Source organism: Coenobita brevimanus, chromosome 34 (genome assembly GCF_032717465.1).
Source record: "Coenobita brevimanus isolate Jiangsu-jjx chromosome 34, ASM3271746v2, whole genome shotgun sequence".
NCBI classification, from domain to species: Eukaryota; Metazoa; Arthropoda; class Malacostraca; order Decapoda; family Coenobitidae; genus Coenobita; species Coenobita brevimanus.
This window is the reverse complement of record NC_136987.1, coordinates 25,827,924-25,841,310: the sequence shown is the minus strand read 5'-3', so window position 1 is coordinate 25,841,310 and position 13,387 is coordinate 25,827,924. Positions and strand designations below refer to the sequence as shown.

General features: G+C 43.8%; 1 protein-coding gene across 3 annotated transcripts in view; it reads left to right on the top strand.

The window, feature by feature from the left end:
- LOC145396108 (serine/threonine-protein kinase DCLK1-like) overlaps positions 1–13,387 on the top strand; it is a 276,644-nt gene that overhangs the window by 183,115 nt on the left and 80,142 nt on the right. For all 3 annotated transcript variants that reach the window (XM_080269582.1, XM_080269581.1, XM_080269583.1), the window contains exons 4-5: positions 2,335–2,454; positions 12,214–12,361. In XM_080269582.1, coding sequence (XP_080125708.1) covers positions 2,335–2,454; positions 12,214–12,361 — 268 coding nt within the window. The remainder of the gene's footprint in view (positions 1–2,334; positions 2,455–12,213; positions 12,362–13,387) is intronic.

Genomic DNA, 13,387 nt, shown 5'->3' with positions numbered 1-13,387 from the left:
CCTGTGGAGTCACATGGAGAGACAGGCTGACAAATGAGGATGTAAAGAAGCATTGTGGTGTGGATGTGGATGTGATAGGAAACGTTAGGAGGAACACACTGAGGTGGTTTGGCCATGTGGAGAGGATGGAGGGTGAGAGACTGACGAGGAAAGTGTATGTGAGCAAGATGGAGGGGAGGAGAGGGAAGGGGAGGCCAAGGATGAGATGGAGGGATGGAGTGGAGAGGTATATGAGAGAGGGGTGTGTGAGTTGGGAGCAGGGCGGTGAAATGGCGGGGGACAGAGCGACGTGGAGGCAATTTGTTTGTGGCCACCCCATATGGGATTAAGGTGTCTGGCAATAGATAGATAGATAGATATTGTCCTGAAGGAGAAACCTGTATTGGTCAAGAGGGAGACAAGGATACAAAGCCAAGCCAAGAGGAAAGCAGAAGTACAGTACAGCAAAAGCAGTGGATCTATGGCTTGGCATACAGACCCATCAGACACTACAGAAGGACTGATGTACAGACAGAGACACAAGTATTTTCCCAAAATCTAATCAATATACTGTATAGTGTAAAAATCGAACCATTTGAAACACATACTAGTAGAGACGGGGTTTTCATTGTATTTCACCAGGTGTAAATTTTCTTTAGACGTAACTGGGAAGATAGTTGTGTCTTTGTACATGTATGCATGGGGGCATTCTGGGCTCAGTGAGTGACAGGAGCAACGGGGTTTCCCATTACCATGCATAACTCCCACTGTCATGAATCCTTTGGAGAAGTTTCATGTAAGTGTTATGCAGAGAGAAATTATGGTTCACCTCTGCTTCTGCTTAAGATCCTCGTGCCTTGCAGTCCTTGGGGGTGCTAATATATAGTGTATAAGCATGTTTCCATGGTTGCTGTTACTCCCTGATAGTAGGGTAAAAACAAATTTGTGTTTAACTAAAATCCACGTTTCCCATGTTAAGAGTTTTCCACCCAAAGAGACACATTATATACTTATCCATCCATGCCACTCCCTTACCATACTTAAATATACAGTCAAGTTGCCTATGGTGTGGACTTCTATGACACAGTTTTCTATGACACAGCAAGGTGCCAGACCCCCCTAAAACGAACCACACACATAAACTACTTATGGCGCGGGCAGGCCAGGGTTGAAACGTACAGGCAAATTCCCCTGGCGGTGCGCCCTCCTGATTGTAAACAAAGAAGATGGCGACCACTTCAGCTCCATACTACAAGTGCTCCAACTGTGGACTTCCTTCTCTCTTATGAGGAGGTTTAACTTCACCAAATTCATTGTGTTACGTAATGAAACATTAAAGATTCTTTCGGTATTGTGACTAGTTTATAGGTTTGTTCGTAAAACCGATACGAGCGGGTTAGTGACGAAGCACTTATCTCTGAGCTAAGATGAAGTATAATGCCTCCCATCATCATCGTGAGCACATATATAAGAATGGTTATTAATCTGATAAATGTGAATTTTGTTGACACTTGAGCATACAAACATTATCAAAGAAACTTCTTCAGTCAGTGCAGGACCAGGCAGCCTCCACCATCTTTAATGTTTTGGTTGGTCAGCTGATCCGTGTCTACTTGGCCGAGCCTTTTTTCGCACGATCTGCAGCGCGTGGTATTGCCCAAGTACTGTAGACATGAGGCTGATCACCCTCCGGTTTTTTGTGCCTATTGTTATGTGTATTACATGCATTGACTGATTGCTTGATTGTGTGCTTGTGTAAAGTGGGGTGAAAAGGGGGACTTTGGGCGAACGTCCAGAACCAAATTCCATTTTTCCCATATGTTTACAGTAGTTATTTGTATGGCACGGTTTTCTATGGCACGGGCACGGTCCAGAACCAATTAGCCGCGCCTTAGGCAACTTGACTGTACTTGAATTTCTGTGCCAAAGCAGGAGGCTGGTTTGAAAAGTGAACGAAGCACTGTAACAAGTCATGGACTAGCACCATTTACTGTGGTTGTATGTTCTGCGTTCCTTGTAGCTGTCAGTTAGAGCAGTTTTCTTTCTTGTTAACAGCTCAGTGAAATTCAGCATCTCTTTCCCTGATTTTGAGACTGGTCAAAATAGTCCCTTCATTGTCTTTGTATTGTTGTACTGTATGGTGGCCTAGGGCAGTGTAGCATCTCCTCTGTAAATGGCACCATGACCCAGTAGCTGAGGAATAATGGTTATTTGATGGGGTATAGGCCTGTTTTATTTGTGGTAAGACCACCCCTTATGACAGTCAGGACAAAGTATTGTTATGGTAATCATGTTGCTATGGTATTATATGAAGTAGTTTGTACTTTATATTGATCATCTCAATGATCTTTTCAGAATGCAAGACCATCCAGCCACTAGTAAAGTGTCCACTCAGCCCACGACGACCTCGTCGAATGCCATCGCCTAAACCCCGAGGCCGCGCTGTCTCTCCCCTAGCAGTATTTGATGGGCCAGGTATTGTAACAACACACTGCATAACACTATGGCTGGAATATTTTCTAATACTCATAGTAGTGCTGGAGACAGACCAAAGTACTGGATCAGGGTCCATTTGCTGCTTCTGTACTGTACCTGTGCTTGCTATCTGCTCTGTATCAAGGCCTTCCCAGTACCAACTAGTGTTCTTTCTGAGGCCATTCTGCTTTCCACTTCTGTATCATATTTCCCTGTTTATAACATTGCACCAAGTCACTTGAAGTCTTTCATTCTTCAGCACATCATATTATGAGTCACTGTCTGTTTGTGAAAAATAACTATTTTTAGAAACTGGCATCCTTGTCCTATACCTTGTGTGGTCTCATGTATTTCAAACACTAAGGTGATGCATTTTGCATCTGACATTTTATCATACATGTACAGTAGTGTGTTTGATCTGTCTTGATCACATGATTTGAATGTCTGTTCATACTTGTTCTCTCTCAGTGCTGTACAAGTTATGCTTTTGGGACAAAACTACACTAGTTCTGTACGTAATTTGTCTCATATCAGGACTGAGTAAAGCTTCTCAGTATTGTACTTATTCAGGGAATACCCAGTGTGGCAGAAGCAAAAATCCGGTATAAGTGAGTTTTTGCCTTGTAAGAGTTTATTGGGATATACTTGACTACAGTCTGGTGGGAGTCTTAGAAACTAGAAATAGAACTGTAGATACAGTCCTAATATAATGCTGGATGTAGTAATATTAACAATGATGCAGAAAGAAATTGGTAAACTGTACATATTAAAGAAATGTAAGGTTTTAAATTAAGTACTGTACAGTAAACCCTTAATTATCCATCGTCACATTATCTGGCCCAAGGCAATATCCGGTGCTGCTGGCTCTGCTCTATTAAAGCAATTGCTGGCAAAAAAATTATGCAATATCCAGTGCCAAAACAGGATGTAACCGGCGATTCTATACAATATCCGGAGTTGAATTGTATCAACTGGCTCATAGATGGTAGCCAACCAGCGCTGTATTATTGTACTGTATCATTATTTATTGTATTTAATGCATAATTTTTACCTTTTACTCATGGGAAAGTTGTTAGGGTAGAGGTTTGAGACGGTTAGTAACACAATACTGTATCCAGCTCGATGCCGAAAATTAGTCGATGGGGGGGTACTGTGCAGCATCCAGTGTTTTGCTTTAACCAGGGTTGAGCTTGGCTTATTTATTCTGGATAATTGAGAGTTTACTGTATATAGTAGACCCTCGCCATGCCAAACCTCGATATAAGAAATTTCAGATTTATCGTGTGCCTCTGAGCCCACTTAACTTTCATTGGCTGTACTGAACTAGGGTCGGGGTGGTACAGTGTACATACAGTGCAGGTATTTCCTACCTTTATACACCAGCCTGGCCTGAAATTGCCCTCTCCCTAATGTGAGTGCTGAGTTGAAATAACAGATTGTAGTAGTACTGTACTAGTCATGAAGAAGTACAATGACAAGAATGTGAAATAAGCTGCAAAGGGGCAAAATTATGTCCAAAGTCAGTGTAAAATGGGTAAAGCTTTTCATTTTCATTTTTAGAAGATGATATTGTAGTCATTTGTTTTCAGTCATGTGTGTGAATTCCCTCCTGGGGGGGTGACCCTTGGATTTATCTAACTTTCAGCTTTATTGAACCAGGCTTCCCCCCAACTAGTTCTGTATAATGAGGGTCTACCATATACAGTACAGTTATCCCTTGGTTATCAAACACCTGGTTATAGCGGTTTCTATTATCATTGTGAAATGAAAATGTGCACCCCTGCCATTATGGTGCATTTTTCGGCTCAGAAACATCGTTATTACACATCTGAGCTGGTTTCTGCGACAGTGATGGTTCAGTGTCTATGTTTTCTGATGGCTTTAAGAGATTCAAAGATGAGGCTGTACTTGAATCCCAGGTGGTGGAGACTACTAACTCTCCACCCCTTAGCATCAGAACCCTTTTCCTCAAGCCCATCGCAGGTCTCTGTATGGTATATGTTTCTTCCTGATTGTGCCTTTTTCATCACTGTATGAAGCTAACCATGCCCATGTGTATTTCTGATACCGTAGTAGTATGTATGTATGTACGAGGTGCTACCCAAAAGTTCCAGCAATTTTAAAAGAGGGAGCCAACCATTTGCAGTTTTGCCTTTTGCCGCTAAGAGGAGTCAGCATCACCCCTTGTGCGTCAGTGTGGCCCTGGCCGTGTCTGTGAACGGATGTGTTGTTGAGCTATGCTTACTATTGTAACATGGTGTGTAGGTGGTTTGGCAGTTTTGCAATGACAGACCAATGGCACAACAATGTCAAGACGATATTGGTCGTTTTCTTCGATATCCAAGGGATTGTTCACAAGGAATTCGTCCCATCCGTTCAGTCTGTCAGCTGAAAGTTTTACTATGAAGTTTTGCAGCGTCTGGGGGAGATCATCCGCCGCAAACTTCCAGAACAGTGGAAGAACAAGGACTGGGTCCTGCATCATGACAAAGTCCTCACCCACACATCAGTTGTTGTCCGACAGTTACTGGCTTCTACTGACACGGTAGTCATTCCCCACCCACCTTGTTTGCTTGACCCTGCCCCTGCGACTTTTTCCTGTTTCCCAAGCTCAAATTACGACTGAAAGGGTGTCAATTTAACTCTATGAGGAGATCCACACAGAATCGCAGGAGGTGCTCAAGACCATCACACCTGATGCCTTCCAGGGATGCATGGACTCGTGGAAAAAACACTGGGACCATTGTATACGTGCCCAAGAGGACTACTTCGAAGGCGACAGTGAGAAGTGGGAGGTAAAGTAACTTATTTTCCTATGGTATTCAAATTACTGGAACTTTTGGGTAGCACCTCATATTTAGTGGGTCTAATTGGTCATAAAAGGGAAAATTTGGGGCCTGCACTTGCGATGCCTGGTACCAGTTAGGATAAATCCCATAGGTTCTGTGCTTTTGTCGTCACGCAGTTCCATTATCACACGTCTTGTTTGGTACCAATTATGCATGATAACCAATGGATCACTGTATTGTATATACATACAGTAATCACTCAATTATCCAGACACTCTGTATCTGAACTTTAGGCCTTGGCTCTGTTATATCCGTATCCAGATTTATTTGCCCGTATTGGAACATAAAGTTTACGACATCGCCGGTTGGGTGGCCTACAAATTCAAAAAATCAGTTTGGCAGCTAGCCAGTCTCTCTGGCCAAGCACAGGCAATAGACCCTAACCCACAAGCTGAGCAAATATGGCCATCTGGCTCCTCACTGAATGGTCAAATTTCCTTGGCCTCTCAGATCACTTGGAGTTAACGGTCGTGTGCAAGTAATACAGACCCCAACCCACAACCTGAGCAGAAATGGCTGTCCGCCTCATTACCGAGTGGTCAAAGTCGCCTGGCCAGCCAGTAGAGATTTGGCATCACTGTGTTCTGTGGCAGTTACCACACAGCTCACTCACTGTCCAGTTCCAGCGGTTCGAGAAGGAGGAGTTTTCCAACATGTGTTAGGTGATAACTAGTGACAGGTGATAGCTTACCAGTGATTAAATTTAGATACGATACCGATTACTCTGTCGGCCATTATTGGTGGTATCGATTACTGATACCGATACCGATAGCCAGGAACAGTAGTTTCGTAAGTAATCCCTCTAATATCCGAACATCCCCACTAACCAGACATAATCGTCCTGGGATCCAATATTCCCAAAATGGGCCAAAAACCTCAAAAAATTCGAAAAAATCTTACTTTTTTTCCCTCCCGTAATTTGAAATTGCCTCGTGGCGCTGAACAGCTGTTACACCATGGTCCCTTCACCCCTTCCTTCCTCCCCCTCCCCCCTCCCCTGTCAGGGTTACCATTTGGTATTTTTCATTACCAAGTGTGGGCCAATTTGGTAATGAAAAATTCGTTTGGTAATGAATCAGAATAATGCATTACCAAATGGATTTTTCACATGTATGAGGATACACAGGATGGAGATGGTGGATTGTTTGCTCTCTCTGATTCATTTGCTACCCTACATAGCGTGAAAATAATCAGCATGGTGTTAATTATAAGGAGAGTGATTACATGTATTTCCACTTGTATATATAATTGGTGAAGAATAAATGCTAGCTTTACAAATTTGGTAATGAAAGTTGAGGAGATTGGTAATGTGGCCGTTGTGATCTGGCAATTCTGTTACCCCGCCATCATCAACAGTCAGCCAAACTCCGATCGAGAGCAGATGCTTATAGCAGTGCAAGCCACAGGTGCTTGTTTTTTGTGAATAAACAGTGAATAAACTGCAATACCTCGCCACTAGAACACACGGAAATTTACAGTGTTGTTCAGTGTTAAGAAATTAGAATTTAGAATACAGAGGATTAACTGTGGACTGCAAACTGGCGGTTCAAACCAATCCAGGAGCCAGGGACTTGTAAGTACCCAGAATGTTTGATTTTGTATAAACTCACCTCTAAAACTTCATTTTATGGTTCTTTTGCATTTATTTCAGTCTTTTATGTTCCTTATTGGTGTGATTTGGGTCTTAAATAGGTGCAATGCATGTCCAGAGGGAGTTGTATAGGTGTTTTTCTTAGTTAGGGTCCATAAGTACAAGTCCAGGAGGCTGGGGCCCAATATCCGGACAGGATCACTATCTGGACATGCCTTTGGCTCTATTGCGTCAGATATTGGAGGGATTACTGTAATACCTTTTCAGTCCGATGAACTACCTAAAAATTTCATAAATTTCCTGAGTGGGCTCAGTCCGGGTTAAAATAATTATATGGCCACAATTTTAGGAGCACTTGAGCACCAAAAATGCCATTCAGTGCACTAATAAATCTTAAAATCATTTCCCAGTGAAATGGTATTTCTGGACATATCTTTTCAATTAACTGGAAATTCTAGTTTAGTACTCATAGTAATCAATACCTGGCCATCAGTATCGATACTTGGAGATAAACAGTTAGTATCGGAAGTATCAATATTTTGTCTCGATACAGCCGCCACTAATGATTACGTTTGCTGCTAGACCACACAGGATTACTGTACACCACCTAGAGACTAGCGGGTTACGATGCCTGTCTGCCATTCACCGGGTAGCAAGTGCTGTGCAGGCCATCCTCGCTATAATGATGGGATGTGTTTGGAAAACCCATCGTTGAGCCAGGGTATCGTTAATCAGGGACGTTATAATGTGGAAAGTATAGGGATGCATTGAAGACCCTTGGGATCCCACCCCAACCAAGTCCAAAACTCACCCAAATGAGCCCCCCATAAAGTTTCTAGCTCATGTAAACCCCCAAGTAGCTTTGAAACAAGGTAAACCAAGCCTAAAAACACTTTATAACACACTTAAACCCAAAAATAGAATTTGAGAACCATCAAAAATAAGCCTGGGAAAATATCAGACTTAGTAAACTGTACCAGAAAATGACAGTGTTCACCCCACGTTGACCAAAAAACATTAATCTAAGTCTAAAAACAGTTTATAAATCAACCTAAGCATGAAAATTTATTAAAAAATATCATGGAATTCTGGAAAACTCAAAAAATTGTCATACTGTAATCAACAGTCGTTGATTATCGTCCAATTGCTTTAACATCCTGTGTCTCAAAAGTTTTCAAGTCAATTCTTAACAGAAAAATTTTAAAGCATCTTTCCTATCACAACCTTCTTTCTGATCGTCAGTATGGGTTCTGTCAGGGATGCTCCACAGGCGATTTTCTCACCTACCTTTCAGACTCCTGGTCATCCTCCTTTCGGGACTTTGGCGAAAGCTTTGCCATTGCACCTGACATCTCAAAGGCTTTCGATCGAGTCTAGCATAAATCTTTAATTTCCAAACTGCCCTCTTACGGTTTCTACCTAGAAAGCTGTGCCTTCATCTATAGCTTCCTTTCTGGTCGTTCTGTAGCTGCTGTTGTAGACGGCCATCGTTCTTCTCCTAGATCTATCAACAGTGATGTTCCTCTGGGCTCTGTCCTATCACCAACTCTTGTCCTTTTATTCATCAATAACCTTCTAAGCTGTACATCTAACCCTACCCACTCGTACGCTGATGACTCCACCCTTCACCTTTCTATTCGGTTCCCGCAACGTCCATCTCAGCAGTTACTTCAACAGACAAGGGATGAGGCTATGGCACACCTAATGTCTGACTTGGCTCGTATCTCTGACCGGGGTAAAAATAATCTTGTTGTTTTTAATGCATCAAAAACTCAGTTTTTACACCTATCAACCTGACACAGTCTTCCACAGGTGTACCCCCTAATGTTTAATAATATCCAGCTCAATCCATCATCATCCTTGAACATGCTTGGGGTTTCATTTGCTCGGGACTTATCTTGGAAAGATCATATTACATCTCTTGTAAAATCTGCTTCAAAGAGATTAGGTGTGCTAAGCCGATTCTGTACCTTCTTTACCCCTGCACAGTTGTTGACTTTATACATGGGTCTTATTCGCCCTTGTGTAGAGTACAACTCTCATGTGTGGGGAGGCTCCCTACATACAGCTCTTCTCAGTAGGGTGGAGTCAAAGGCTTTTTGTCTTATCAACTCTCCTCCTCTTACTGGCTTCCTTCAACCTATCTCTTGGCCACACTGTTGCATCTTTATCTCTTTTCTCTCGCTACTTCAATGGTCACTGCTCCTCTGAATTGTCTGCTTGCATCCCTCCACCTCTACGACGGGTGCGTAACACCCGTCTACCAACAAACTCTCATCCCTTTTCTGTCCAACTCTCTAATGCAATAGTTAACCGTTAGTCCCAGTCCTTCATTGATGCAACAGGTCAACTCTGGAACTGTCTCCCTCTGTCCGTATTTCCTACTTCCTATGATCTCCAGTCTTTCAAACGCAGTGTGTCCATGCATCTGGAAATGAACGGATATTGAATTTGGCTCTCCTGCATTTTCTTGGAAGGAACGGTTTGCAGGCTCCTGGTCTTTGGTTCCGTCTTTCTTGCATAAAAAAAAAAGAAAAAAAAAAAATCAACACTTACTCAGTTCCTTGTCCGGTCCTGGTCGTCATCCTGGCCACAGTATCCTCCTCGAGGCTAGGGGACATCTGGTGTCCCTGGGTACTCACTCATCCTCCTCAAACTCCCCAAATCCATCTCCACTGGGCGAGGGAGAGCATGGGGGGGAAGGCTGGTGAGGCATTGTGGAGGCAGGAGACTGAGGCGATGGCTGATGTGGTGTGGAGGGAGAGCAAGGCAGGGAAGAGCTAGGTGGTTAGAGACTGGGAGAGTGAGAAAGCGGAGAGGGAGGACACTCGGAGGATGGAGTCGTGGACCTGCTTGGTGAGATGTCTATCGCCAGGGGCACAGCACATCTTCCTTGGCTAGTGGGTTGCCTGGGCTCATCTGACAAGGTTGACATGGAGGAAGAGACGTGCTTGAAGAAGGTGGTGACAGTGGTCTGCCTGGCTGCCTTCTTCTTCTTCTTCTTATCGAGCAGTTCCCTGTATATCAGCATCCCCTCCTCCATGTGCCACACAGCATCTCTGCTCCTCTCTGGAAAATGTTCCTTATGCTGCATGATGGTGATGGCTTGGTCAGCACGGGAGACCATCTCCTGCAGGGTCTTAAGGTCCAACACTGGTAACTCTTGCCTGGCTTTATCCTCTGTCTCCGTGTTCATGAGCTCCTCATTACTCAGATCCTCTCTGTGGCCTTCCAACAACTCTTCCATGTCCACCACATCAGCATCATTGAAGCCAGCCTGTTGAGAGAGTTTGACGATGTCCTGCTGCACCCGCTTCACAGTCTGGACTCCGCTTCACAGGCAGGATTTGCACCTCGTCGGGAAAACCTCTGAATGAATGCACACACTCGAGCCAGAGCTTGCACCATGCATTGTTCATTGTCGCCTGCCTTATCTCCTGCTAGGCACCCGTGATATTCTTAATGGCGTTCCTGATATTGTAGCCTCGACAGAACAACTTCACAGGTGCCCGGTTGTCTTCATCACATGCCCTGACCAGTTGCTGCATTGTACAGTGGAGGTAGTAAGCCTTGAAAGTTGTGATTACGCTCTGGTTCATCGGTTGCAGCAACGATGTGGTGCTGGGGGGCAGGAACACCACCTCAATGTTTCTGGCCCAGTCATTCATTGTAGATGGATGGCTCGGAGCACTGTCTACCACCAAGAGAAACCAGTTGGCCAGGTTGTTCTTGGAAGCATACTTACACGGGGCAGGTGAGAGGTAGGAGTGAAAGTAACACAAACAGTTGGAAGAGGTGAGCCAAACCTTCTTGTTCGACTTCCAGATCACTCCTAAATTCTCCTTGACATAGCCAGCCAATGCCCTCGGATTCTGTGAGTGGTAGACAAGGTGAGGCCCTCGGATTCTGTGAGTGGTAGACAAGGTGAGGCATTAGCTCAAAGTTGCCATCAGTTTTGCCCCCCAAGGACAAGTGTGAGTTGGTCCTTGGCAGCCTTGAATCCTGACACAAACTTTTCCTTTATTGCAAGGAATGTCTCGGAAAACATCTTCCAAAAGTGGCCCATCTTGTCGAAGTGCAGCACTCGCTTCACACTGTATCCTCCTTCCTTATTTTTTGCCTGTAGTGTAACTGGGAATGCCGCTGTGCCTTCCTGGTCAGTATTCGCGACCTCCTCAGACATATATACGTGATGGAGGTCTACATGCTTCATAAAGCGGTCAAACCAGCCATGGCTGGCTTTGAACGCTTCCTTTTCCTCCAAGCCACGCTTTGCCTTTATCATTTCCCACAGAGAGATAGCTTTGGTGCATATGGTAGACATGCCAAGGGGCACCTTCCTCTGGTTCTGGTCCTCTACCCAGGTCTCAGGCATCTTCTCCATCCCTTCCATCACTGGTTCCCGGGTCCTGATGAGGCAAGCCGCTGTCAGGGTGACCACTTCACCTGCAGCAGCCTTCATGGCATCACCCGTCTTCAGGATAGTGGACACTGTCGACTGTGACAGGTGGAGAACAGAGGCGATAGCAGTTGCACCTTGGCCCCTATCGTGGCATTTTAAAATATCCAATTTCACCTCCATTGATACACTTTTATGTTGCTTCTTAGTCTTCCCATCACCACTGGCACCATCATGTGGAGCACCTTTGCCAGACATGATTTCCTTATTTATGCCCAAAAATGCACACACAATCACTCTAAAATATTATTAAATACACAGCACTGATAACTAGCACTGCAGTTCAACAGTTATGATGAACAATGATAAGTTGCAACGTAAGATGAGGTGAGGTAACATGATGTTGTACAGGCAGACACTATGGAGGTCTTTACTCAGTTGCAGACACAATGAGAAGGATGGTGTGGAGAGCAGGACCCTGCACTAAGAGACAGAGATGGCTTGCCAGTGCGCGATGCACAATTGGTTCTATGCATGTAAACAATGTTGGCCATCCTGTGGGGCACTGGTGGATGCTGAGTGCATGTGGTTCAAAACAACCCATCAGATAACCAGGGACTGGCCATCGATAGGCAGGGAAGGGTGTTAATTTTTTTTACCTTGCTATGGCGGGGTATCATATAGCGGTTGATTGTATAGCGAGGTACGCCTGTGCTTTATTAAAATTCTTATGGAACCTACATACATGGTACAGTAGGTATATCAGACTGAGTGTGAAACTGTAATGAAGAAAATCTAGCAGATATATGGTGTCCTTTAAAAATAGATGCAGTGTCTGATATACTGGAGTGAGATCCAGTAAAGTGTTACTTTACTGTACAAACATGTATTAGTTTTAACATATAATATTGCCTTTGCAGGAAGTTTACCCCGATGTTCGAGGAAGCCCCGTGCTCAATCCCCACACAAACGTTCAAGCCAATCACAGGCACACAACTATCAACACAATGGTCATGTTGCATGCGGTGGTCTAGAAAACATCATCTTCCCATCATGTGTCACATCCAAGTAAGTGTAGATTTTAATAAGGGTATAGGCACTGTAGTCACAGTTACAAGCACAACATTCATTCTTGGATGCATGTGCTGTAATACATTTTGAAAGGGTCTGTACATGCCCACATGTGTTGGGCCGTTTGGAAACTAAGGAAGGAAAAGAATTGACTAATGGTAGATGGATGGAGAAGCATGTATAGAGATGAATATTAAAGGTTTCATCCTTTTTTCAACAGTGTAGTCAGTGGAATGGGTGTGTCTGAGCAAAACTATAAAGAGTATATATAGCCGACAGTGAGACCACTGGATTTTATTTAGTACAGGCATGAATGTGAAGGGTAATTACCAAGAGTCAGACCTAAAAGGACTTGGGATAAGGTCCTACAAAATTACCTTAGGGTTCAGGATTGAACAGGAATGCTCTCTGATTAGGTGGGCCATAAATTCAAACCCTTGCATAGAGACAAGGCTATCATTCCAACTTTTCTTTTTTTTAAATAAATAAATAAATAAACTAAACCATCAGGTATGAATAAGAAAAAGTACCTGATGAAGGGGCTGTTGATCTCAGAGCAGCTGCCTGGCTTCCCTTGATCCAATAGTAGGGTTCAGAGTGGATGGAAGAAATTTAGGGGACTCTTATCTCTCCTAACATGAGGGATCTCTTCCTTTACGTGTGTGAGAAGTAGTTTTATGATAATGAAACACTGGCAGTAAAGGAGGAGGATGTGGGTTGGTTTAAGTTTAGGCTTTAGAAATGAAGATGTCCACGTGGATGTGCAGTACTTCCCTAACTGACAGCTGCAGGTACCCAAATTATGAAAGGTCAGCTGGGAATTAAATGCATTGATCATATAGGAGGACACAGAGGTGATTTGAACATGAGGGAAAGGAGGATGAAAATTGGATGAAAAGATCTGAGATTGTAAATGTGAAGGGTAGATCACTGAGAGTACACCTTGAGAAGACTTCGGATGAGGTGCCACAGAATGACCTCATTGTCAAGGGATTGAACAGAGACATTTCCAGAGATTGTAGC